This window comes from Salvelinus alpinus, chromosome 13 (assembly GCF_045679555.1).
Source record: "Salvelinus alpinus chromosome 13, SLU_Salpinus.1, whole genome shotgun sequence".
In the NCBI taxonomy this organism is placed as follows: domain Eukaryota; kingdom Metazoa; phylum Chordata; class Actinopteri; order Salmoniformes; family Salmonidae; genus Salvelinus; species Salvelinus alpinus.
The window spans coordinates 20828871-20851950 of record NC_092098.1 but is presented as its reverse complement, the minus strand read 5'-3'; the positions used below and the strand labels follow the sequence as shown (position 1 = coordinate 20851950).

The window sequence follows — 23080 nt, the reverse complement described above, 5'->3', positions numbered from 1 at the left end:
GTGGATTGAGATGCATCCAATGCAAAAAAAAAACAGATCTCTATATTAAACTGACAGATTTTTATGGGGATTTATTATTATTATTCTAATTAGATTTCCGCGGGGGTGTGGACATCGACCTTAGGGGGTTAAAGCTACAATATGTAACTTTTTGTGCGACTCGACTAAATTCACATATAAATGTGAGTTATAGATATTTAATTCTCATTGAAAGCAAGTCTAAAAAGTGGTAGATATGTTCTATGTGCGCTATTTCTATGCTTCCCGTTACCAAGTTTAGTTTTTGCGTCTTTTATTTGGGGTTTAGTACACCAGCTTCAAAAAACTATAATTTTATGGAAAATATATTTCAGAGTGGTTTAGATTATTCTCTACACAATGACTGCTTGTTTTGTCACAAACTGAATTTAGGTGAACTATTTGAATTTTAGCAACCAGGAAACTGCAGAGTGATTTCGGCATAGCGCATCTTTAAGATGATCCTCTTTAACTGCTAATCAATCTGTATAGGAACAGAGCTCACAGGAGAGAATCTAGCGCCCACCTGAATGATGTTGCCACCGAAGGTGCCCCTCAGGCCTTGCTGCTTAGGATAATAGAACTCATCATTGGACAGGTTCCATGGGTCCTTCACCTCAGGCTGGGACATGTTCTGTAGGCAGCAGACAAAACAGAAAAGGAGTTAGAACAGGTTAGTTCAGGGACTGTAGTCCCTGTTGAATGGCAGATCTATGTTATGTTCCATGGTCCAGTCCTGTAGTACCTGTTGAGGCTCATCTTTTATGACCCCAGTCTTCCCCAACAGGATGCGACTCTTCTTTAGTGATGACTCCTTCTTGTTCTCCTTAGACGGAGAGTGGGACATACGCTCAGACTCCTTCTCATCTGGGATTTCTGCAAGAGGCCAAATTTAGAGATTAGTGGATAGATCAAAGCATTCAATAGGTTACAGAGACCATCAAGATATTTCATAACTTGTTTAAACTGACTGAAAAACAGTGTACACACAGTTCACTAAGAAAGGGGCAGTACCTAAAATGATGTTCTCATCGTTGGGGTCTAGGGTGAGGACAGGGGGTGAGAGCATGCGGTCCATGGCCTGGTCATCCCAGATGATGTTGTCCTCCCAGCGCCCGTACACCAGCTCCTCATTGTCAATAGGGAAGATGGAGAACCAGGGGGCATCCTCTTCATGAGTGGCTGTGGAAAGACCAATAGGAAAGCAGTAGTGATAGATTTACTCTCTCTTTAAAGCAGGGGTCTCCAACCTTTCCTAGCATGAGAGCTACTTTAAAAAAATAAACATGTCACAAGCTACTCATTGTTTTCTAGCTCCTCTGCCCTGCAACTCTTCCTCTGGTCCTTAGGGTACAAGAGAAAGTAGTGCACTATGTTTTCTGTTAATATACCTGGTCAAATAATCGTTCATAAACAACTAAAAAACAACTATAAAATCTGTTTTATATTTTCTCAAATTATGTTCTCAGTTTGATTTTTCCTGGTTTAAAATTGTGTTGTTTTTCACTCTCAATTACAATTGTTCATAGAGAAAAAATTGAATTGGATGTTCTGAGTCCATATCAATGTTTAAATCACATCAAAATACTTATTTTGTTTTAGGTCTTGAAGAAAATAAAAATAAAAATTGTGTGTGTATTCTGGCCCTTTACGTCCACATCTAGCGAGTGAGGAATGTGCCATGTAATGTGGTGGTCTAGCGATGGTTCTGGAGCCTATTGCTGCTGCTCATTTTATGGCAACGGTCGCAACTAAGAAATAATATACTGAACAAAAATATAAAAACGCAACGTGCAACAATTTCAAAGATATTACTGAGTTACAGTTCAAATAAGGAAATCAGTCAATTGAAATAAATTCATTAGGCCCTAATCTACAGATTTCACATAACTGGGAATAAAGATATGCATCTGTTGGACACAGATACAATACCTTAAAAGGTAGAGGTATGGATCAGATAACTAGTCAGTATCTGGTGTGACCACCATTTGCCTCATGCAGTGCGACACATCTTCTTTGCATAGAGTTGATCAGGCTTTTGACTGTGGCCTGTGGAATGTTGTCCCACTCCTCTTCAATGACTGTGCAAAGTTTCTGGATACTGGCGGGAACTGGAACACGCTGTTGTACACGTCAGTCCAGAGCATCCCAAACATGCTCAATGGTGACATGTCAGGTGAGTATGCAGGCCATGGAAGAACTGGGACATTCTCAGCTTCCAGGAATTGTGTACAGATCCTTGCGACATGGAGCCATGCATTATCATGCTGAAACACGAGGTGATGGCAGTGGGTGAATGGTACGCCAATGGGCATCAGGATCTCGTGACAGTATCTCTGTGCGTTCAAACTGCCATCGATAAAATGCAATTGTGTTCGTTGTCCGTAGCTTATGCCTGCCCATACCATATCTCCACCGGCACCATGGGGTACTCTGTTCACAACGTTGACATCAGCAAACCGCACGCCCAAATGATGCCATACATGTGGTCTGTGGTTGTGAGGCCGGTTGGACATACTGCCAAATTCTCTAAAATGACGCTGATGCGGCTTATTGTAGAGAAATGAACATTCAATTCTCTGGCAACAGCTCTGGTGGACATACCTGCAGTCAGCTGACAATTGCATGCTCCCTCAAACATTTTGACATCTGTGGCATTGTGTTGTGTGACAAAATTGCACATTTTAGAGTGGCCTTTTATTGTCCCTAGCACAAGGTGCACCTGTGTAATGATCATGCTGTTTAATCAGCTTCTTGATATGCCACTCCTGTCAGATAGGTGGATTATCTTGGCAAATAATACATCATCACTCACAGGGACCTAAACAAATTTGTGCACAAAATTCGAGAGAAATAAGCTTTTTGTGCATATGTAACATTTCTGGGATCTTTTATTTCTTGGGTCCAACACTTCACATAGAGCATTTATATTTTTGTTCAGTATACATACAAATTACAGTGCATTCGGAAAGTATTCATTCCACTTGAATTTTTCCACATTTTGTTTTAGCCTTATTCTAAAATGGATTAAATGTTTTTTTCCTTCATTAATCTACACATAACGACAAAGCAAAAACAGATTTTTTAGAAATGTATGCAAATTGCAAAAAAACAAAACAGAAATATGACATTTACATAAAGTTGAAGTAAGAAGTTTACATACACTTATGTTGGAGTCATTAAAACTTGTTTATCAACCACTCCACAAATTTATTGTTAACAAACTATAGTTTTGGCAAGACGGTTAGGACATCTACTTTGTGCATGACACAAGTCATTTTTCCAACAATTGTTTACAGACAGATTATTTCACTTATAATTCACTGTATCACAATTCCAGTGGGTCAGAAGTTTCCATACACTAAGTTGACTGTGCCTTTAAACAGCTTGGAAAATTCCAGAAAATTATGTCATGGCTTTAGAAGCTTCTGATAGGCTAATTGACAGCATTTGAGTCAATTGGAGGTGTACCTGTGGATGGATTTCAAGGCCTACCTTCAAACTCAGTGCCTCTTTGCTTGACATCATGGGAAAATCAAAATAAATCAGCCAAGACCTCAGAAAATAAAATCTAGACCTCCACAAGTCTGGCTCATCCTTGGGAGCAAATTCCAAACGCCTGAAGGTAATATGTTCTACTGCACAAACAATAGTAAGCAAGTATAAATACCATGGGACCATAGAACCGTCATACTGCTCAGTAAGGAGACGCATTCTGTCTCCTAGAGATGAATGTACTTTGGTGCGAAAAGTGCAAATCAATCCCAGAACAACAGCAAAGGACCTTGTGAAGATGCCGGAGGAAAAAGGTACAAAAGTATCTATATCCACAGTAAAACGAGTCCTATATCGACATGACCTGAAAGGTCGCTCTGCAAGGAAGAAGCCAATGCTCCAAACCATAAAAAAGGCCAGACTACAGTTTGCACATGGGGACAAAGATCGTACTTTTTGGAGAAATGTCCTCTGGTCTGATGAAACAAAAATAGAACTGTTTGGCCATCATGACCATCGTTATGTTTGGAGGAAAAAGGGGGATGCTTGCAAGCCGAAGAACACCATCCATACCGTGAAGCACGGGGGTGGCAGCATCATGTTGTGGGGGTGCTTTGCTGCAGGAGGGACTGGTTCACCACACAAAATAGATGGCATCATGAGGGAGGAAAATTATTTGGATATATTGAAGCAACATCTCAAGAACTCAGTCAGGAAGTTAAAGCTTGATCGCAAATGGGTCTTCCAAATGGACAATCAAGCATGCTTCCAAAGTTGTGGCAAAATGGCTTAAGGACAACAAAGTCAAGGTATTGGAGTTGCCATCACAAAGCCCTGACCTCAATCCTATAGAAAATGTGTGGACAGAACTGAAAAAGCATATGCGAGCAAGGAGGCCTACAAACCTGACTCAGTTACATCAGCTCTGTCAGGAGGAATGGGCCAAAATTCACCCAACTTATTGTGGGAAGCTTGTGGAAGACTACTCAAAACGTTTGACCCAAGTTAAACAATTTGAAGGCAATGCTACCAAATACTAATTGAGTGTAACTCCTGACCCACTGGGAATGTGATGAAAGAAATAAAAGCTGAAATAAATCATTCTCTCTACTATTATTCTGACATTTCACATTCTTAAAATAAGGTGGTGATCCTAACTGACCTAAGACAGGGAATTTTTACTAGGATAAAATGTCAGGAATTGTGAAAAATTTAGTTTAAACGCATTTGGCTAAGGTGTATATAAACTTCCGACTTCAACTGTAAGTATTGAGACCGTTTACTCTGTACTTTGTTGAAGCACCTTTGGCAGCGATTACATCCTTGAGTTGTCTTGGGTATGACGCTACAAGCTTGGCACACCTGTATTTGGGGGGTTTCTCCCATTCTTCTCTGCCGATTCTCTCAAGATCTGTCAGGTTGGATTGGGAGCGTCGCTGCACAGCTATTTTCAAGTCTCTCCAGAGACGCTAGATCGGGTTGAAGCCCAGGCTCCGGCTGGGCCACTCAAGGACATTCAGAGGTTTGTCCTGAAGCCACTCCTGTGTTGTCTTGACTGTGTGCTTAGGGTCGTTGTCCTGTTGGAAGGTGAACCTTTGTCCCAGGCTGAGGTCCTGAGCACTCTGGAGCAGGTTTTCATCAAGGATTTAATTATAATTCATGTTAACTCGAAATGACACAACGACAAGGTTCCAGTTTAACAAAGTTTACTATACTATATAAACACACTACAAGGTAGCCATTACACTCAAGGCTAGGTCCATCAACGACTAGACTTCCTCCGCATGCGCACTCTTGACTGAGTGATAGCCCCGTAATAACAGAAATATAGGGATACTTAAAACATGAACTTAACACTTCACTCCGTTCATCTTTCCCTCGATCCTGACTAGTCTCCCAGTCCCTGCCTCTGAAAAACATCCACACATCATAATGCTACCACCACCATGCTTCACCGTAGGGCTGATGCCAGGTCTCCTCCAGAAGTGACGCTTGGCATTCAGGCCAAAGATTTCCAACTTGGTTTCATCAGATCAGAGAATCTTGTTTCTCATGGTCTGAGAGTCTTTAGGTTCCTTTTGGCAAACTCTAAGTGGGCTGTCATGTGCCTTTTACTAAGGAGTGGCTTCTGTCTGGCCACTCTACCATAAAGGCCTGATTGGTGGAGTGCTGCAGAGGTGGTTGTCCTTCTGGAAGGTTCTTCCATCTCCACAGAGGAACTCCGGAACTCTGTCAGAGTGACCATCGGGTTCTTGGTCACCTCCCTGACCAAGGCCCTTCTCCCCCGATTGCTCAGTTTGGCCAGGCGGCCAGCTCCAGGAAGAGTCTTGGTTGTTCCAAACTTCTTCCATTTAAGAATGATGGAGGCCATATTTTGGTACCCCTCCCTAAATCTGTGCCTCGACACAATTCTGTTTCGGAGCTCTACGGACAATTCCTTCCACCTCATGGCTTGGTTTTTGCTCTGACATGCACTGTCAACTGTGGGACCTTATCTAAACAGGTGTGTGCCTTTTCAAATCATGTCCAATCAATTTAATTTACCACAGGTGACTCCAATCAAGTTGTAGAAACATCTTAAGGATAATCAATGGAAACAGGATGCACTTGAGCTCAATTTCAAGTCTCATAGCAGGGTCTGAAAACTTATATAAATAAGGTATTTCTGTTTTATATTTTTAAAACATTTGCATACATTTCTAAAAATCTGTTTTCACTTTGTCATTATGGGGGATTGTATGTAGATTGATGAGGGAAAAAATTAATTCAGTCAATTTTAGAATAAGGCTGTAACGTAACAAAATGTGGAAAAAGTTAAGGGGTCTGAATACTTTCCGAATACACTGTATATACTTACTCATGATATACTTCTTCCAGGTAAGCCTACTTTGTAGTTAACATTTAATTGAGAAGGTTTTGGGGAAAGTATTTCTGCAAACCCACAAGATGGTTATCACATCAACTGGCTACACACGGGAGTGATAGACAAACGTGAGCCCACACAGACAGACAGGGACAATATTGCTGGGAATTAATTGGCAGATATTGTTTTAGTTTAGTTTTTTTTGGCAATAAAGGCTAACCACGAGTTCAGGCCTTGGGATAATATCAATGTTGCATTGATTAGATAGTAGCTGGGAGCTTGAGGTGTCTGATACTTGTGAGATTTGTTTATGATAGTGTGCGGTGAAACACGTGAAAATTGCATGTACTTTCAGAATTGTTTGGCGAGCTACTCATAGGCGGGCTGCGAGCTACTAGTAGCTCGCGGCCGACCTGTTGGAGACCCCTGCTTTAGTGGTACTTTTTAACACATCAATTAACGGAGATATGTAGGATATGTTGTAATATCACATTATTCATCATTCTAAAAGTAAATTACACTCTACAACAGATGCCAGGTAAAATAGCCTCATAGTACCATGATGGTCGTGGTGGTGTTTGTCCCTCTTGGAGCCAGAGCCGATGGAAGGGGCTTTGGGCATGGGTGGAGGAGTGGGGGGCACCAGCTGAGAGTTACTCCTACTCAGACCTGTAGAGTGTAGATAGACATCATGAATACCTAGATAACCCAAAGCAGACAAATACACAACAGTTATAACAGTTTATATTTGCCACTTTTGTCCTATGTCCCCTGGACAATTGGGGTTTATGCTTTGGTGATAGGATATCAATGAGGTACGAATCTCCATTATGCAGGTCAGTCTGTTAATTGGTACTGGAGTGAGTGGGTCTCTCACCCTGCTGTGCGTTGTAGGCATTGGCGTTGCGGGTCATGCTGGAAGGCAGCCACCCTGCCAGACTGGCTCGCTGGGTTTTAGTGCCCTTGTGTTTCACGTCCTCTCCGTTCCAAATGATGTCGTCCTCCCACTGAAGCTGGGTGACCATCAGGAAGAGCTCATTCTCCAGGGCCTGTTTGTCCTTTTCGTCACCACTGCCCTCCTAGACAGAAAAAGACAGAAATACACACAAAATAACATAAGTCTTTAAATCATGTTGTCTGTTCTCTTCTAAATTGTTAAAAAAATTGGGGGGTAGATCAGCTTTAATATTGTAAATTCCATCAATGTAATTGTCTGCATCATTTCCAATACCCCTTTTTTTTGTAAATATACAGTTGGAAGTCGGAAGTTTACATACACTTAGGATGGAGTCATTAAGACTTGTTTTCATTCACTCCACAAATTTCTTGTTAACAAACTATAGTTTTGGCAAGTCGGTTAGGACATCTACTTTGTGCATGACACAAGTAATTTTTCCAACAATTGTTTACAGACAGATTATTTCACTGTATCACAATTCCAGTAGGTCAGAAGTTTACATACACGAAGTAGAAAATTCCAGAAAATGATGGCATGGCTTTAGAAGCTTCTGATAGGCTAATTGACATCATTTGAGTCAATTGGAGGTGTACCTGTGGATGTATTTCAAGGCCTACCTTCAAAATCAATGCCTCTTTGCTTGACATCATGGGAAAATCAAAAATAAATCAGCCAAGACCTCAGAAAAATGATTGGTTCATCTAGTTCATCCTTGGGGGCAATTTCCAAATGCCTGAAGGTACCACGCTCATCTGTACAAACAATAGTACGTAAGTATAAACACCTTGGAACCACGCAGAGGTCATACCGCTCAGGAAGGAGACGCATTCTGTCTCCTAAAAATGAACGTACTTTGGTGCGAAAAGTGCAAATCAATCCCAGAACAACAGCAAAGGACCTTGTGAAGATGCTGGAAGAAACAGGTACAAAAGTATCTATACCCACTGTAAAACGAGTACTATATCGACACAACCTGAAAGGCCGCTCTGCAAGGAAGAAGCCACTGCTCCAAAACCACCATAAAAAAGCCAGACTACAGTTTGCAACTGCACATGGGGACAAAGATCGTACTTTTTGGAGAAATGACCTCTGGTCTGATGAAACAAAAATGGAACTGTTTGGCCGTAAAGACCATCGTTATGTTTGGAGGAAAAAGAGGGACGCTTGCAAGCTGAAGAACACCATCCCAACCGTGAAGCACGGGGGTGGCAACATCATGTTGTGGGGGTGCTTTGCTGCAGGAGGGACTGGTGCACTTCACAAAATAGATGGCATCATGAGGGAGGAAAATTATGTGGATATATTGAAGCAACATCTCAAGACATCAGTCAGGAAGTTAAAGCTTGGTCGCAAATGGGTCTTCCAAATGGACAATGAACCCAAGCATACTTCCAAAGTTGTGGCAAAATGGCTTAAGGACAACAAAGTCAAGGTGTTGGAGTGGCCATCACAAAGCCTTTACCTCAATCCTATAGAAAATTTGTGGGCAGAATTGAAAAAGCGTGTGAGAGCAAGGAGGCCTACAAACCTGACTCAGTGACACCAGCTCTGTCATGTGGAATGGGCCAAAATTCACCCAACTTATTGTGGGAAGCTTGTGGAAGGCTACCTGAAACATTTGACCCAAGTTCAACAATTTAAAGGCAATGCTACCAAATACTAATTGAGTGTACGTAAACTTCTGACCCACTGGGAATGTGATGAAATAAATAAAAGCTGAAATAAATCACTCTCTCTACTATTATTCTGACATTTCACAGTCTTAAAATAAAGTGGTGATCCTAATTGACCTAAGACAGGGAATATTTACTAGGATTAAAATGTCTGGAATTGTGAAAAACTGAGTTTAAATGTATTTGGCTAAGGTGTATGTAAACTTCATCTGTATATAGTACCAGTCAAAATTTGGGATACACCTACTCATTCCAGGGTTTTTCTTTATTTTTACTATTTTCTAGATTATAGAATAATAATGAAGACATCAAAACTATGAAATAGCACATGACTTGCCTAGTTAAATAATGGTTATATAAAAAATAAAACCTTTAAAATATGGAATCATGTAGTCAGCAAAGCCACCCTTTGCCTTGATGACAGCTTTGTACACTCTTGGCGTTCTCTCAATCAGCTTCATGAGGTAGTCACCTGGAATGCATTTCAATTAACAGGTGTGCCTTGTTAAAAGTATATTTGTGGAATTTCTTTCCTTCTTAATGCGTTTGAGTCAATCAGTTGTGTTGTGATGAGGTAGGGGTGGTATACAGAAGATAGCCCTATCTGGTAAAAAGACCATGTCCATATTAGGGCAAGAACAGGTCAAATAAGCAAAGAGAAACGACAGTCCATCATTACTTTAAGACATGAAGGTCAGTCAATCCGGAAAATTTCAAGAACTTTGAAAGTTTCTTCAAGTGCAGTCGCAAAAACCATCAAGCGCTATGATGAAACGATCTCATGAGGACCGCCACAGGAAAGGAAGACCCAGAGTTACCTCCTGCTGCAGAAGATAAGTTCATTAGAGTTAACTGCCCCTCAGAAATTGCAGCCCAAATAAATGCTTCACAGAGTTCAAGTAACAGACACATCTCAACATCAACTGTTCAGAGGAGACTGGGTGAATCGGGCCTTCATGGTCGAACTGCTGCAAAGAAACCACTACTAAAGGACACCAATAAGAAGAAGAGACTTGCTTGGGCCAAGACACACAAGCAATGGACATTAGACCGGTGGAAATGTGTCTAAATTAGATTTTTGGTTCCAACCGCCGTGTCTTTGTGATACGCAGAGAAGGTGAACGGATGATCTACGCATGTGTGGTTCCCACCGTGAAGCATGGAGGCGGTGGTGTGATGGTGTGGGGGTGCTTTGCTGGTGACACTGTCAGATATCTATTTTGAATTCAAGGCACACTTAACCAGCAAATGAGTAGATGTGTCCAACATTTTGACTGGTACTGTATATATTTTAAAATATATTTTCCTTTCTTTTTTCACCTAACCCTACCACCCGTCTCCTAATTGGAGTAAACTTAAGGACAATAACCCTTAGGCTTCTACTTCCAGCTTATACATACTATATACTGTACATTTTACAGACACAGTATATTTTACAATAGTTATCTTTTGTTTGTTATTAGTCCCATCCTTCAGCTACCCTCAACCCCTCCCATCTATCTTTGAACACCATCCAGTTTTGATTTATATTTGTCATATATTTTTCAACTGTGCTGTTTAACAAAAGTTCTGAACCTTTCCAGTCTCATAGTTTCTACAGATTGTAAATTTAAGATAAAGATTTTTGCTAAGAGTATAATTACATTACAGCTATTTCCAGAGTTAGCTCCAGGTAATTGTTGCAATTCTTCAGCCATTCCTGAACCTGCGACCTAAAACAAGCTACATATGGACAGTACCAAAACAAATGATCTAATGCTTCTGTCTCTTCGCAGACAAATCTGCTAGAAATGGGTGATTGATTCTTAAAAAGGGGCAATCTGCAGTTGCTACATCCATTTGTGGACTTATAAATTAATGATATGTACCCATTGATTCTTGAAGAATATAACTTATTAATGCCTCATTAGCTTAGTTCAACAGTCGTACTCCCCCAGAACCCAAAATATACGATTGTTTTACTCCAATGTTTGTAAACAAAGTAATATGTTTGTAAACACACACTGTATAGCCTCACTACATGGTTAAAGTTATCAAGAGTGGTTCGATTTCTCAAGCCCCATCCCTCAGCTTTTTACCAAAACAGTGGTGGGAGAGCGCTTTGTTATTGTTTCAACTGCTGAATGCCCCTTTAAGGAACTCCATGATATCTAATCCTAAAGCGTCAGTGTAGTGTATGGGTGCTAACCTCTTTGGGATGTTGTAAAGGTGGCGGTGGTTCTGGCCTCTCCCGTTTCTCCTGTTCATCGTCCTCCTCCTCCTTCAGTTTGAAGCCGTAGTGGAAGCCACTGCCATCGTCAGGGACCCCCATCATGTCGTACCAGAGCTGGGCCGGACCGTAGCGCCACTCTGCCACCTTGGGCCTGGACTCTGTCACCTTGTCCCCGTCTCCAGAGGTCTGGGAGAACTTGGACTCTATTGGGGCCATCATGGTGATCTGGGGACAGAGTTTCAAGGAATTAACTATTGAAGAATATCTTATAGCAATCACTTTTGTCCATTTCCTTTTGTAAGGAGAAAGATCCCATACAGAATTATACTGAGACTGAATCACATTACTAAACCTAGTAAACTCTCATAAATTAGCTGTGATAAACTATACTGGTAAATAACCACACAGTTTCAAAGGGATTTCAAACAAGTTTTCACAGTCCTACATATCTTTGACTAAGACCATTGTTGTTGCACACTGACCTCGTCGTCAGACAGGCACTGTTCTGGGGGTGGAGGTGGGGCGTATTCATAGTCCCAGCCAGACTTCTTCTCTGGTCCCTGCTGCTCCATGGGCTCAGCGCCCTCTGGTGGGGGTGTCCCTGGCTGGGGGTCGCGGTGCTTCCTCTTCCTCTTTCTTCGTGCGCTCCGCCACACCGACGGCATGTTCTTCCCAGGGCCAAACAGTCGAAGGAACCGCAGCACCTGGAGGGATTCAGAGGAGTGGATAGGTATTCATTTTGAAAGGTTTTAATCATCCAATCACAACTCTCTGTTATGTGGTGTACTATATAGTGTTTCCAAAAAGGACAGCTCACCCTTCCAGGCCTGAACTCTGGGAAGAGCTGTGTGACGCCAGGCAGGGCTTTGGCAGCATCCTTCTGCATGATGCCAGCCAGGGGCAAGCTGAGGCAGGCTGCAGAACCCCCTGACCCAGGGCCTGCAGAGGGCCGGTCTGTCTCCGATTCAGAGTCTGAGGAACTGCTGAAGTCCACTTTGTCTACCAGAGAGGAAGGAGCGATGATGGAGGGCAGGATGATCCCATCTCCTTCATCCCCAACTGTGGACAACATAATAGCATACACTGGGGTTAGAGCCCCTCTGATGAGTGCTAACTTACTAGCATGTATTCTTGACATTAAATACATCAATATCCATGTTTACTTTTTAACAGATTAGATTATGAAGAATTATGCTTGTACAGTACAAGAACAAAGTATATTTTCACCGGCACTAGATTGATCAAAGACAAAATTAATTACAGTTGACCGCCACCCTTAGGCTTTTCCTTATCTGATCCTTACCACTTGCAGCCGTGGGAGAGGAGTCGTCTTTCTTGCCACCAGGCGTGGAGAAACATGGAGGAGGTGGAGGAGGCATAAGCTTGGCATCAATATCCTCACAATCCGCATCATAGTCATCCTCATCATCTGAGACAGAGACGGAGATAAAAAAAAGTATCCAGTTACCGACTGTGCAAAGTCTCTGATGACGATGGAGGAAATTAAATAAGCTTCATTTATCTGTTATGGTAACCTAGGGTAAAAGCACTCCTAGAGGTCTGTGTATAGTATATACAGTTGAAGTCGGAAGTTTACATACACCTTAACCAAATGCGTTTAAACTCAGATTTTCACAATTCCTGACATTTAATCCTAGTAAAAAATTATCTGACTTAGGTCAGTTAGGATCACCACTTTATTTTAGGAATGTGAAATGTCAGAATAACAGTAGAGAATGATTTATTTCAGCTTTTATTTATTTCATCACATTCCCAGTGGCTCAGAAGTTTACATACACTCAATTAGTATTTAGTAGCATTGTCTTTAAATTGTTTAACTTGGGTCAAATGTTTCAGGTAGCCATCCACAAGCTTCCCACAATAAGTTCGGTGAATTTTGGCCCATTCCTCCTGACAGAGCTGGTGTAAGTGAGTCAGGTTTGTAGGCCTCCTTCTCGCACACACTTTTTCAGTTCTGCCCACATATTTTCTATAGGATTGAGGTCAGGGCTTTGTGATGGCCACTCCAATACCTTGACTTTGTGGTCCTTAAGCCATTTTGCCACAACTTTGGAAGTATGCTTGGGGTCATTGTCCATTTGGAAGACCCATTTGCAACCAAGCTTTAACTTCCTGACTGATGTCTTGAGATGTTGCTTCAATATATCCACATAATTTTCCTCCCTCATGATGCCATCTATTTTGTGAAGTTCACCAGTCCCTCCTGCAGCAAAGCACCCCCACAACATGATGCTGCCACCCCCGTGCTTCACGGTTGGGATGGTGTTCTTCAGCTTGCAAGCATCCCCCTTTTTCCTCCAAACATAACGATGGTCATGATGGCAAAACATTTCTATTTTTGTTTCATCAGACCAGAGGACATTTCTCCAAAAAGTACGATCTTTGTCCCCATGTGCAGTTGCAAACCGTAGTCTGGCTTTTTTTTTTATGGCGGTTTTGGAGCAGTGGCTTCTTCCTTGCAGAGCGGCCTTTCAGGTCATGTCGATATAGGACTCGTTTTACTGTGGATATAGATACTTTTGTACCTGTTTCCTCCAGCATCTTCACAAGGTCCTTTGCTGTTGTTCTGGGACTGATTTGCACTTTTCGCACCAAAGTACATTCATCTCTAGGAGACAGAATGCGTCTCCTTCCTATTGTTTGTACAGATGAACGTGGTACCTTCAGGCGTTTGGAAATTGCTCCCAAGGATGAACCAGACTTGTGGAGGTCTACAATAATTTCTTGGCTGATTTCTTTTGAAATTTCCCATTATTTTGAAATGTCCCAATTTCCCGACTCAAATGATGTCAATTAGCCTATCAAAAGCTTCTAAAGCCATGACATCATCTTCTGGAATTTTCCAAGCTGTTTAAAGGCACAGTCAACTTAGAGTATGTAAACTTCTGACCCACTGGAATTGTGATACAGTGAATTATAAGTGAAATAATCTGTCTGTAAACAATTGTTGGAAAAATTACTTGTGTCATGCATAAGGTAGATGTAGTAACCGACTTGCCAAAACTATAGTTTGTTAACAAGAAATTTGTGGAGTGGTTGAAAAACAAGTTTTAATGACTCCAACCTAAGTGTATGTAAACTTCCGACTTCAACTGTACATATGTAACAGCAGGTGTTCTTAATGTTTTGTATACTCATTATATGTGACTAGTTGCATGCGTATTACTGCACCTGTTCTCCTCGTAGGCTGCAGGCTGCCCATGGCCTGACGATACTTCTTAGTCTCATCTTCAGCCACCTCGTTGATGTCAGAATAATCAACTGCATCGGCATCGTTCTTCACCCAGCCTGCATAAGAAACAGGACATGAAACCGTCACTCATTTATCACAGCATTTACAGACATACAACTTACAAACACAACTAAGGAGCATATTGACTGTTCATGTTGAGCCAGTTAAATGACAGTTCCCAGCCACAGAACTTCCCTAGCCCAGTTTTGACCTGAGTGGAACTCTGGTCTGGTCTTACAACATATACCCACCTTGCAAGTTATTTGCCGCCCATACCTGTGCCTGTTTGGCGACACTTTTCACATGTAGATCCGTAATCGGTAGACGGTTCTGATTAGGAGGTTGTCGTTTGCATTGCAGAGCAGTGCCCACCCAAGAAATAATGAAATCCTAATTTTTAGATGCCCCCCCATGCCCTAAAACAGAAGGTTACTGTTAAAATAACTGTACTTACGGTTATTACCTGTAATCCTGTACAGAGTACCTTCAGAAAGTATTCAGACTCCTAGACTTTTACCACATTTTGTTGTGTTACAGCCTAAATGTAACATGGATTAAATTGAGATGTTGTGTCACTGGCCTAAACACAATACCCCATAATGTCACTATGTTTGAAAAGTCAATAAGCATTCAACCTCTTTGTTACGGCAAGCATAAATACGTTCATGAGTAAAGAATGGGCTTAACAAGTCATATAATAAGTTGCATAATAGTGTTTAACATGATTTCTTAATGACTACCTCATCTCTGTACCACACACATAAAATTATCTGTAAGGTCCCTCAGTTGAGCAGTGAATTTTAAACACAGATACAACCACAAAGACCAGGGAGGATTTCCAATGCCATGCAAAGAAGGGCACCTATTGGTAGATGGGTAAAAAGAAAAGCAGACATTGAATATCCCTTTGGGCATGGTGAAGTTATTAATTACACTACAAAGATACAGGCATCCTTCCTAACCTCAGTTGCCAGAGAGGAAGGAAACCACTCGGGGATTTCACCACGAGGCCAATGGTGACTTTAAAACAGTTACAGAGTTTAATGGCTGTGATAGGAGAAAACTAAGGATGGACATTACAACATTGTAGTTACGCCACAATACTAATCTAATTGACAGAGTGAAAAGAAAGAAGCCTGTACAGAATAAAAAATATTCCAAAACCTGATTCCTGTTTGCAACAATGAACTAAAGTAATACTGCAAAAAATGTGGCAAAGCAATTAACTTTTTGTCCTGAATGCAACGTGTGATGTCTGAGGCAAATCCAACAACACATTACTGAGACATTACCACTCTCCATATTTCCAATCATAGTGGTGGCTGCATCATGTTATGGGTTTGCTTGTAATCGTTAGGACTGGGGAGTTTTTTAGGATAAAATAGAAACGGAATCCTAGAGGAAAACATGGTTCAGTCTGCTTTCCACCAGACACTGGGAGATTAATTCATCTTTCAGCAGGACAATAACCTAAAACACAAGGCAAAATCTACACTGGAGTTGCTTACAAAGAAGACAGTGAGTGGCCGAGGTACAGTTTTGACTTAAATGTACTTGAAAATCTATGGCAAGATCTGAAAATATTTATCTAGCAATGATCAACAACCAATTTGGCAGAGCTTGAAGAATTCTGAAAACAATAATGGGAAAATGTTGCACAATCCAGGTGTGGAAAGCCCTTAAGAGAGACACAGAAAGACTCACAGTTGTAATCTCTGCCAAAGTTGCTTCTTCGAAGTATTGACTCAGGGGTATGAATACCAATGTTAATTAGATACTTCTGTATTTCATTCTCAATAAATTAGCAAACATTTCTAAAAACAGGTTTTCACTTTGTCATTATTGGGTATTGTGTGTAGATGGTGAGAGAAAAAAAACGATTTTGGCGGTTACACAACAAAATGTGGAATAAGTCAAGGTGTATGAATACTTTCTGAAGGCACTGTACATGACAGAGAGCTCTGTAGGGCTAGGAACTACCCCACCCACAGCCTTACTCTTACCCTCTGAGTCTGTGCCACCTGTGTCTCCATCCTCGTCCAGATCGTCCTCCTCACTAGCAGTGATCTCTGTGATGAGGTTGCCCAGTCCCAGGGAGCCCAGGCCAGCCAGGTGCTTTTTGGATTCCTGGGGGTGTGGAGGGAAATACCATTGTCAAACAACCACAGCATTTGATATGCCAAAGTGTATTGGAAAATACCAGGTGTTAAAATTTTTGTCTAGAAAGACCATTTATAAAAGTACCATTGCACAAAAGACAGTGGACAAGTGATCAACATACTGTATCTCTGTATCTCTCAATGTATATCTGTATCTCATACTGTATCTCTCTGTATCTATCTATCTCTCACTGTATCTCTCAGATATAGCACAGACACTTCAGAACAAACTTCCTTCAGATTTTTTGATGGGGTGTCCACATACTTTTGTATATATAGTGTAACAAGAAACCCATAATCAGCAAATGGACATCTCAGTCCTGTTGTTAGGCATACTGTTGTGCAGGGATGGGGGAACTCAGCCGGGTTCTCAACTTACTGTTGAGGGTTAGAATAGTAGAATACACAAGGTGCAATTTCCAAATTTGGTTGTGCATCAGCATTTTCTCTTTTTATGTCAGTCACTGTTTGTTTTCACTCTCAATCAGATATCATATTAACATGACATAAGTCATGGAAAAATCTAAAATGTGTAGAATTGCAGCAAATTCGCTGTAAAACTGCACATTTTTCTTTCCACCCCATGGCAAATTTAGTAGAAATGTGTTATAAAATTGCTAAATCTTCTTTTTGGCCAATGGCAAAATTATCTAGAATAGCAGCAAACTTGCTTTAAAATTGAACAAAAAATTCTCTACGCCCCAAGGCAAAATTTTATGTGGTCACGATACCAGAATTTTGACTTTGTACCGATATCAGGTTTAGTATCACGATACCCAATACCACTGAAGAAAATACAAGGTATATTAGCCAGTCACAGAACGGCACTTGATCCAGACAGATAAACTCAGCTACTGCTCTGTTCAATCGTTGGGCATCTTTTGAGTTCAATATCATTACATTTGAAATTGTTTACGTTAAAATGTTTCAAAGACATCCCTTAAATTAAATATAATTTATTTTGGGTAGACATATACAACAAAATGTACAATGTGGACCCTGAGGATATCAATTAAAAGTATGAATTAAAAGGCTTGTTTCCAAAATGGTCCTCAATGGTAAAAACACATATGATTAAAAGTCAAGACAAAATTACAAACAAACATAAATACATTCATTGATATTGATATCCTAGAAAGTGTCACTATTCACTGCACTTTTCCCAAACCTTAAGAATCAACCATATTCATTTCACATTGCGTCCTTAAAAGGCTCCCGAGTGGCGCAGCGGTCTAAGGCACTGCATCTCATTGCAAGAGGCGTCAGTCCCTGTAGTCCCTGGTTCAATAGCACCCTTAAATAGTATGGTGCCGGCTATTTTGTTCGATGTTCGTAACTTGTTTTGTACATAATGTTGCTGCTACCGTTTCTTATGACCGGAAAGAGCTTCTGGACATCAGAACTGCGATGGCTCACCTCAAACTGGACAAAGAGTTCTTCTTCAATGAGTCGAACGAGAGGGATATAATACAGACACCCGACCAGGCCCAGATCCCCGTTATTCGCTGGAGAAGGAAATGCAGATTTAGTAGAAAGAGATCAGGGTGTCTTCTGAGGAGGCGACGAGTAGCTAATCTGCCCACGCCTTCTGTCCTGCTACTTAACATTCAATCGCTGGAAAATAAATGGGATGAACTGAAAGCACGTTTATCCTACCAACGGGACATAAAAAACTGTAATATCTTATGTTTCACCGAGTCGTGGCTAAACGACGACATTAAGAACATACAGATGGAGGGTTATACACTCTATCGGCAGGACAGAACTGCAGCCTCTGGTAAGACACGGGGCAGGGGCCTATGCATTAATGTAAACAACAACTGGTGCACAATATCCAAGGAAGTCTCGAAGTTTTGCTCGCCTGAAGTAGAGTATCTCATGATAAGCTGTAGACCACGCTATCTACCTAGAGAGTTTTCATCTGTATTTTTTGTAGCTGTCTACATACCACAACAAACCGACGCTGGCACTAAAACCGCACTCAATGAGCTGTATACCGCCATAAGCAAACAGGAAAACACTCATCCAGAGGTGGCGCTCCTAGAGGCCGGGGACTTTAATGCAGGGAAACTAAAATCAGTCTCACCTCATTTCTATCAACATGTTAAATGTGCAACCAGAGGGAAAATAATTTTAGACCACCTTTACTCCACACACAGAGACGCGTACAAAGCTCTCCCTCTCCCTCCATTTGGCAAATCTGACCATAATTCTATCCTCCTGATTCCTGCTTACAAGCAAAAATGAAAGCAGGAAGCACCAGTGACTCGGTCTATAAAAAAGTGGTCAGATGAAGCAGATGCTAAACTACAGGACTGTTTTGCTAGCACAGACTGGAATATCTTCCAGGCAACATTCGCACTGAGCTAAAGGGTAGAGCTGCCGCTTTCAAGGGGCGGGATACCGCTTTCAAGGGGCGGGACTCTAACCCGGAAGCTTATAAGAAATCCCGCTATGCCCTCCGACGAACCATCAAACAGGCAAAGCGTCAATACAGGACTAAGATCGAATCGTACTACACTGGCTCCGATGCTTGTCGGATGTGGCAGGGCTTGCAAACTATTACAGACTACAAAGGGAAGCACAGCCGAGAGCTGCCCAGTGACACGAGCCTACCAGACGAGCTAAAGTATTTCTATGCTCGCTTCGAGGCAAGTAACACTGAAACATGCATGAGAGCATCAGCTGTTCCGTACGACTGTGTGAACACGCTCTCCGCAGCCGATGTGAGTAAGACCTTTAAACAGGTCAACATTCACAAGGCCGCAGGGCCAGACGGATTAGCAGGATGTGTACTCTGAGCATGTGCTGACCAACTGGCAAGTATCTTCACTGACATTTTCAACCTCTCCCTGTCTGAGTCTGTAATAACAACATGTTTCAAGCAGACCACCATAATCCCTGTGCCCAAGAACACTAAGGTAACCTGCTTAAATGACTATCGACGCGTAGGGACAGGGTAGGGGCGCGGCTCTGTTGCGACCTGCAGTGTGTGTGATGTTTGGTGTGGCGTTATTTTATGTTTTTAATTTGTACACTTAGCTTACAAACAATCCGCCAAACATGGATTTACAGTGGTGGGGTTTTGGACTGATCTTGTTGATCGTGTACATACCCGCTATGAACGGACTAATTATGAAAACGCTGCTGGCAGCGGAATCCAATACAGCAGAGAGTTCTTACTACAATGCAACTCAAATACAAACACGTTGGATATCCCAATGGCCCATCTAATACCTGATTGTCTGCGAGTGGATTACAAACCCAAATGCAAACGTGGAAAACGCGGGGGAATCAGACAAAGACTTAAAAAAAAAAAAAAGAACAAACTTCCCTTACCCACCACCTTGCTGATTAATGCCAGGTCACTGAGGGGGAAAGCGGATGAGTTGTCAGCAAATCTGCGCTTCCAACACGAATATCGGGAGGCCTCTTTGCTGGCATTTACTGAGACTTGGCTGGATGACAGAGTCCCGGACAGAGAAGTGGAGCCGGCCGGCTTCACTCTGGTCAGAGCGGACCGTGATCTGACCGTCACAGGGAACATCACGGCGGGGGCGTCTGCCTGCTTGTCAGGGACCAGTGGTGTAAATCGATCCTGGTAAGAGAGAGACTCTGTACCCCCGACATTGAACTGCTTTCTGTGTCACTGCGACCTTACTATCTGTCCCGTGAGTTCCCCCAATTGTTTGTTACCGTTGTGTACATTCAACCTAAAGCTAATATAACAAAGGCATCAGAGATTATTTATAATCTGTCACAGAAACTGGAATCCATCTCCCCCGACGCACCCAAATTTATTTTAGGGGATTTTAACAACTGTACCTTGCACAAAGTCTTGCGCACATACCATCAGTATGTGAAATGTCACACTATGAAAAATAGGACTCGTGATTTGTGCTATTGGACAATACCAAAGGCGTTCTCTGCCACCACCAGACCTCCCCTGGGGACATCAGACCACAATGTGGTCTACCTCAGGCCAACCTACTGTCGGCTCCTGGAGAGGGAGAAACCCACAGTTCAAACTGTCCAGATCTGGAATGACAACAGTATCACTTGTCTCCAGGGGTGTTTTGACTGTACAAGGTGGGAGGTATTTGAGGACAGCAGCTCTGATCTTGATGAACTCACAGATGTTATTTCAGACTATGTAAACTTCTGTGTTGAGTCAGTTGTGCCTACTAAGACCTGTAAAATCTTCCCTAACAACAAGGCTTGGGTATCAAAACATCTAAAATCACTACTTGACAGGAAGAAGGCAGTTTATGCTGGGGTGATAGACAGGCTTTAAGAGATGTACAACGTGAGATCAAAAGACAGATACTGGTGGACAAGGAGGCATACAAGCAAAGGGTGGAGGGGACCCTCTCCTCAGGAAACGCAAGGGTGGCCTGGCAAGGGATTAAATCCATGGCTAGTGCCCCCCATATAGGCAGGGGGAAAACCAGTGCTGACCTTGGGGGATATGAGGGCCAGAACATGGCTAATGAACTGAATGTTTTCTTCTCAAGATTTGAATCAGACAACTTCGTGTCGGAGGTAAAACAAATGGAAGCATCATTACAAATGTTTGAGAGAGTTGTTGTCCAACAGTCTGATGTTCTAAAGTTGTTCAGGGGATGTAACACATACAAATAAGTGGACATGTGTTAAAGCACTGTGCTGAACAACTGGCTGGTGTTTTTACAGACATTTTCCAATCGTCCCTCAACCAGCAACACGTTCCAGTATTGTGGAAAAAATCAATAATTATACCAATTCCTAAAGCATCTAATCCCTCTGTGCTGAATGACTACTGCCCTGTCGCCTTGACATCCTTAGTAATGAAATGCCTTGAGAAAATTGTGAGAAGTCATATTCTCAGCGTCACCCAGAAGCTCCTCGACCCATTTCAGTTTGCATATCAGCCTAGCAGAGGAGATGATGATGCCATTCTTACCCTTCTTAACATGGTCTATAGACATCTAGAGGGTGCCAAATCCCATGTCAGGGTTCTGTTTGTTGACTTTTCTTCTGCCTTCAACACAATCCAGCCTTACATTCTGGCACAGAGACTCATTCGGGACTTCTCCTTAGATGGGGGACTGGTTTTGTGGCTGTTGGACTTCCTGAGCCAACGCTCACAGCGAGTCAAAATAGGTCCCCACGTGTCGGATATACGCAATACCAACACAGGCTCTCCTCAGGGATGTGTTTTGTCCCCACTTCTGTACATCTTGTACACTAATAGTTGTACTAGTTCCCATACTGACAGACACCTCGTTAAGTTCGCTGATGACACTGCCTTGATCAGCCTGTTGCATGATGACGAGGAACATCGTGGCCCGGTCCTAGATGACTTTGTAGAGTGGTATGAGGAATCACATTTGGTTCTCAATACCAACAAGACCAAAGAGATGTGCATAGACTTCAGGAAGCGTACAACACCTACCTCTGCAACATCTATCAGAGGTCAGAATATAGAAATTGTAGAGGAATATAAATATCTGGGTGTCCTTTTGGACAATTCAGTGGAGTAAATGTACAGACCTGATCTACAAAAAGAGCCAACAGAGACTGTACTTTCTCAAAAAGTTGGGATCTTTTAATGTAGACTGTACTATATTGACTCTGTTTTACAAATATTTTATTGAGAGTATTTTAACTTTTTGTATTGTTTGTTGGTTTGGCAATGCCACTGTCAGCCAGAGAAATATGCTGAGAAGGATTATTACCACAGCAAGCAAGGTACTTGGAGTCAAACAGACAGGCCTGGATAAGATCTTTAAGGTCAGGGCCCTCCGTAAGGCTAAGAAAATCATCATTTTAGACCCAAGCCACCCCCTGTACCTGGACTTTGAACTACTCCCCTTTGGGCGCAGGTACAGGGCACCCCTCAGCAGGAAAAACAGAACGAGACAATCACTTGTGCCAGGTGTGATATCCCTCCTAAATAGCTCGGGCGAATGTTCCCATCGACTCCGTAAGGCCAGCAGGCTAGTCTTTTCTTCTTTAAAAAAATAAATGTTTTATTTCTTATTTCTTGGTACATAACTGTTATGAAAGTTGTATTGTCAATTATGTTTTGTATTTAAACAAAAGGAACACCTATGTGAGAATGCTATTAATTGACTACAGCTCAGCGTTCAACACCATAGTGCCCTCAAAGCTCATCACTAAGCTAAGGACCCTGGGACTAATCACTTCCCTGCAACTGGATCCGGGACTTCCTGACAGGCCACCCCCAGGTAGTAAGGGAAGGTAACAACACATCCGCCACCCTGATCCTCAACATGGGGGCCCCTCAGGGGTGCATGCTCAGTCCCCTCATGACTGCACGGCCAGGCATGACTCCAACACCATCATTAAGTTTGTTGATGACACAACAGTGGTAGGCCTGATAACCGACAACGATGAGACAGCCTATAGGGAGGAGGTCAGAGACCTGACCGTGTGGTGCAAGGACA

The 23080-nt window shown here is 42.1% G+C and overlaps 1 protein-coding gene across 7 annotated transcripts in view; it reads right to left on the bottom strand.

Moving 5' to 3' along the window:
* Positions 1 to 23080, bottom strand: part of LOC139537369 (transcription initiation factor TFIID subunit 1-like) — a 55192-nt gene that overhangs the window by 25286 nt on the left and 6826 nt on the right. For 4 of the 7 annotated variants that reach the window (XM_071338594.1, XM_071338597.1, XM_071338595.1 and 1 more), the window contains exons 3-13: positions 16476 to 16599; positions 14412 to 14528; positions 12523 to 12648; positions 12037 to 12278; positions 11702 to 11923; positions 11196 to 11444; positions 7254 to 7455; positions 6935 to 7075; positions 1033 to 1200; positions 764 to 894; positions 545 to 652 (exon numbers count right to left, since the gene is read on the bottom strand). In XM_071338594.1, coding sequence (XP_071194695.1) covers positions 545 to 652; positions 764 to 894; positions 1033 to 1200; positions 6935 to 7075; positions 7254 to 7455; positions 11196 to 11444; positions 11702 to 11923; positions 12037 to 12278; positions 12523 to 12648; positions 14412 to 14528; positions 16476 to 16599 — 1830 coding nt within the window. The remainder of the gene's footprint in view (positions 1 to 544; positions 653 to 763; positions 895 to 1032; positions 1201 to 6934; positions 7076 to 7253; positions 7456 to 11195; positions 11445 to 11701; positions 11924 to 12036; positions 12279 to 12522; positions 12649 to 14411; positions 14529 to 16475; positions 16600 to 23080) is intronic. The other 3 variants (XM_071338596.1, XM_071338599.1, XM_071338600.1) reach the window with 1 other exon arrangement.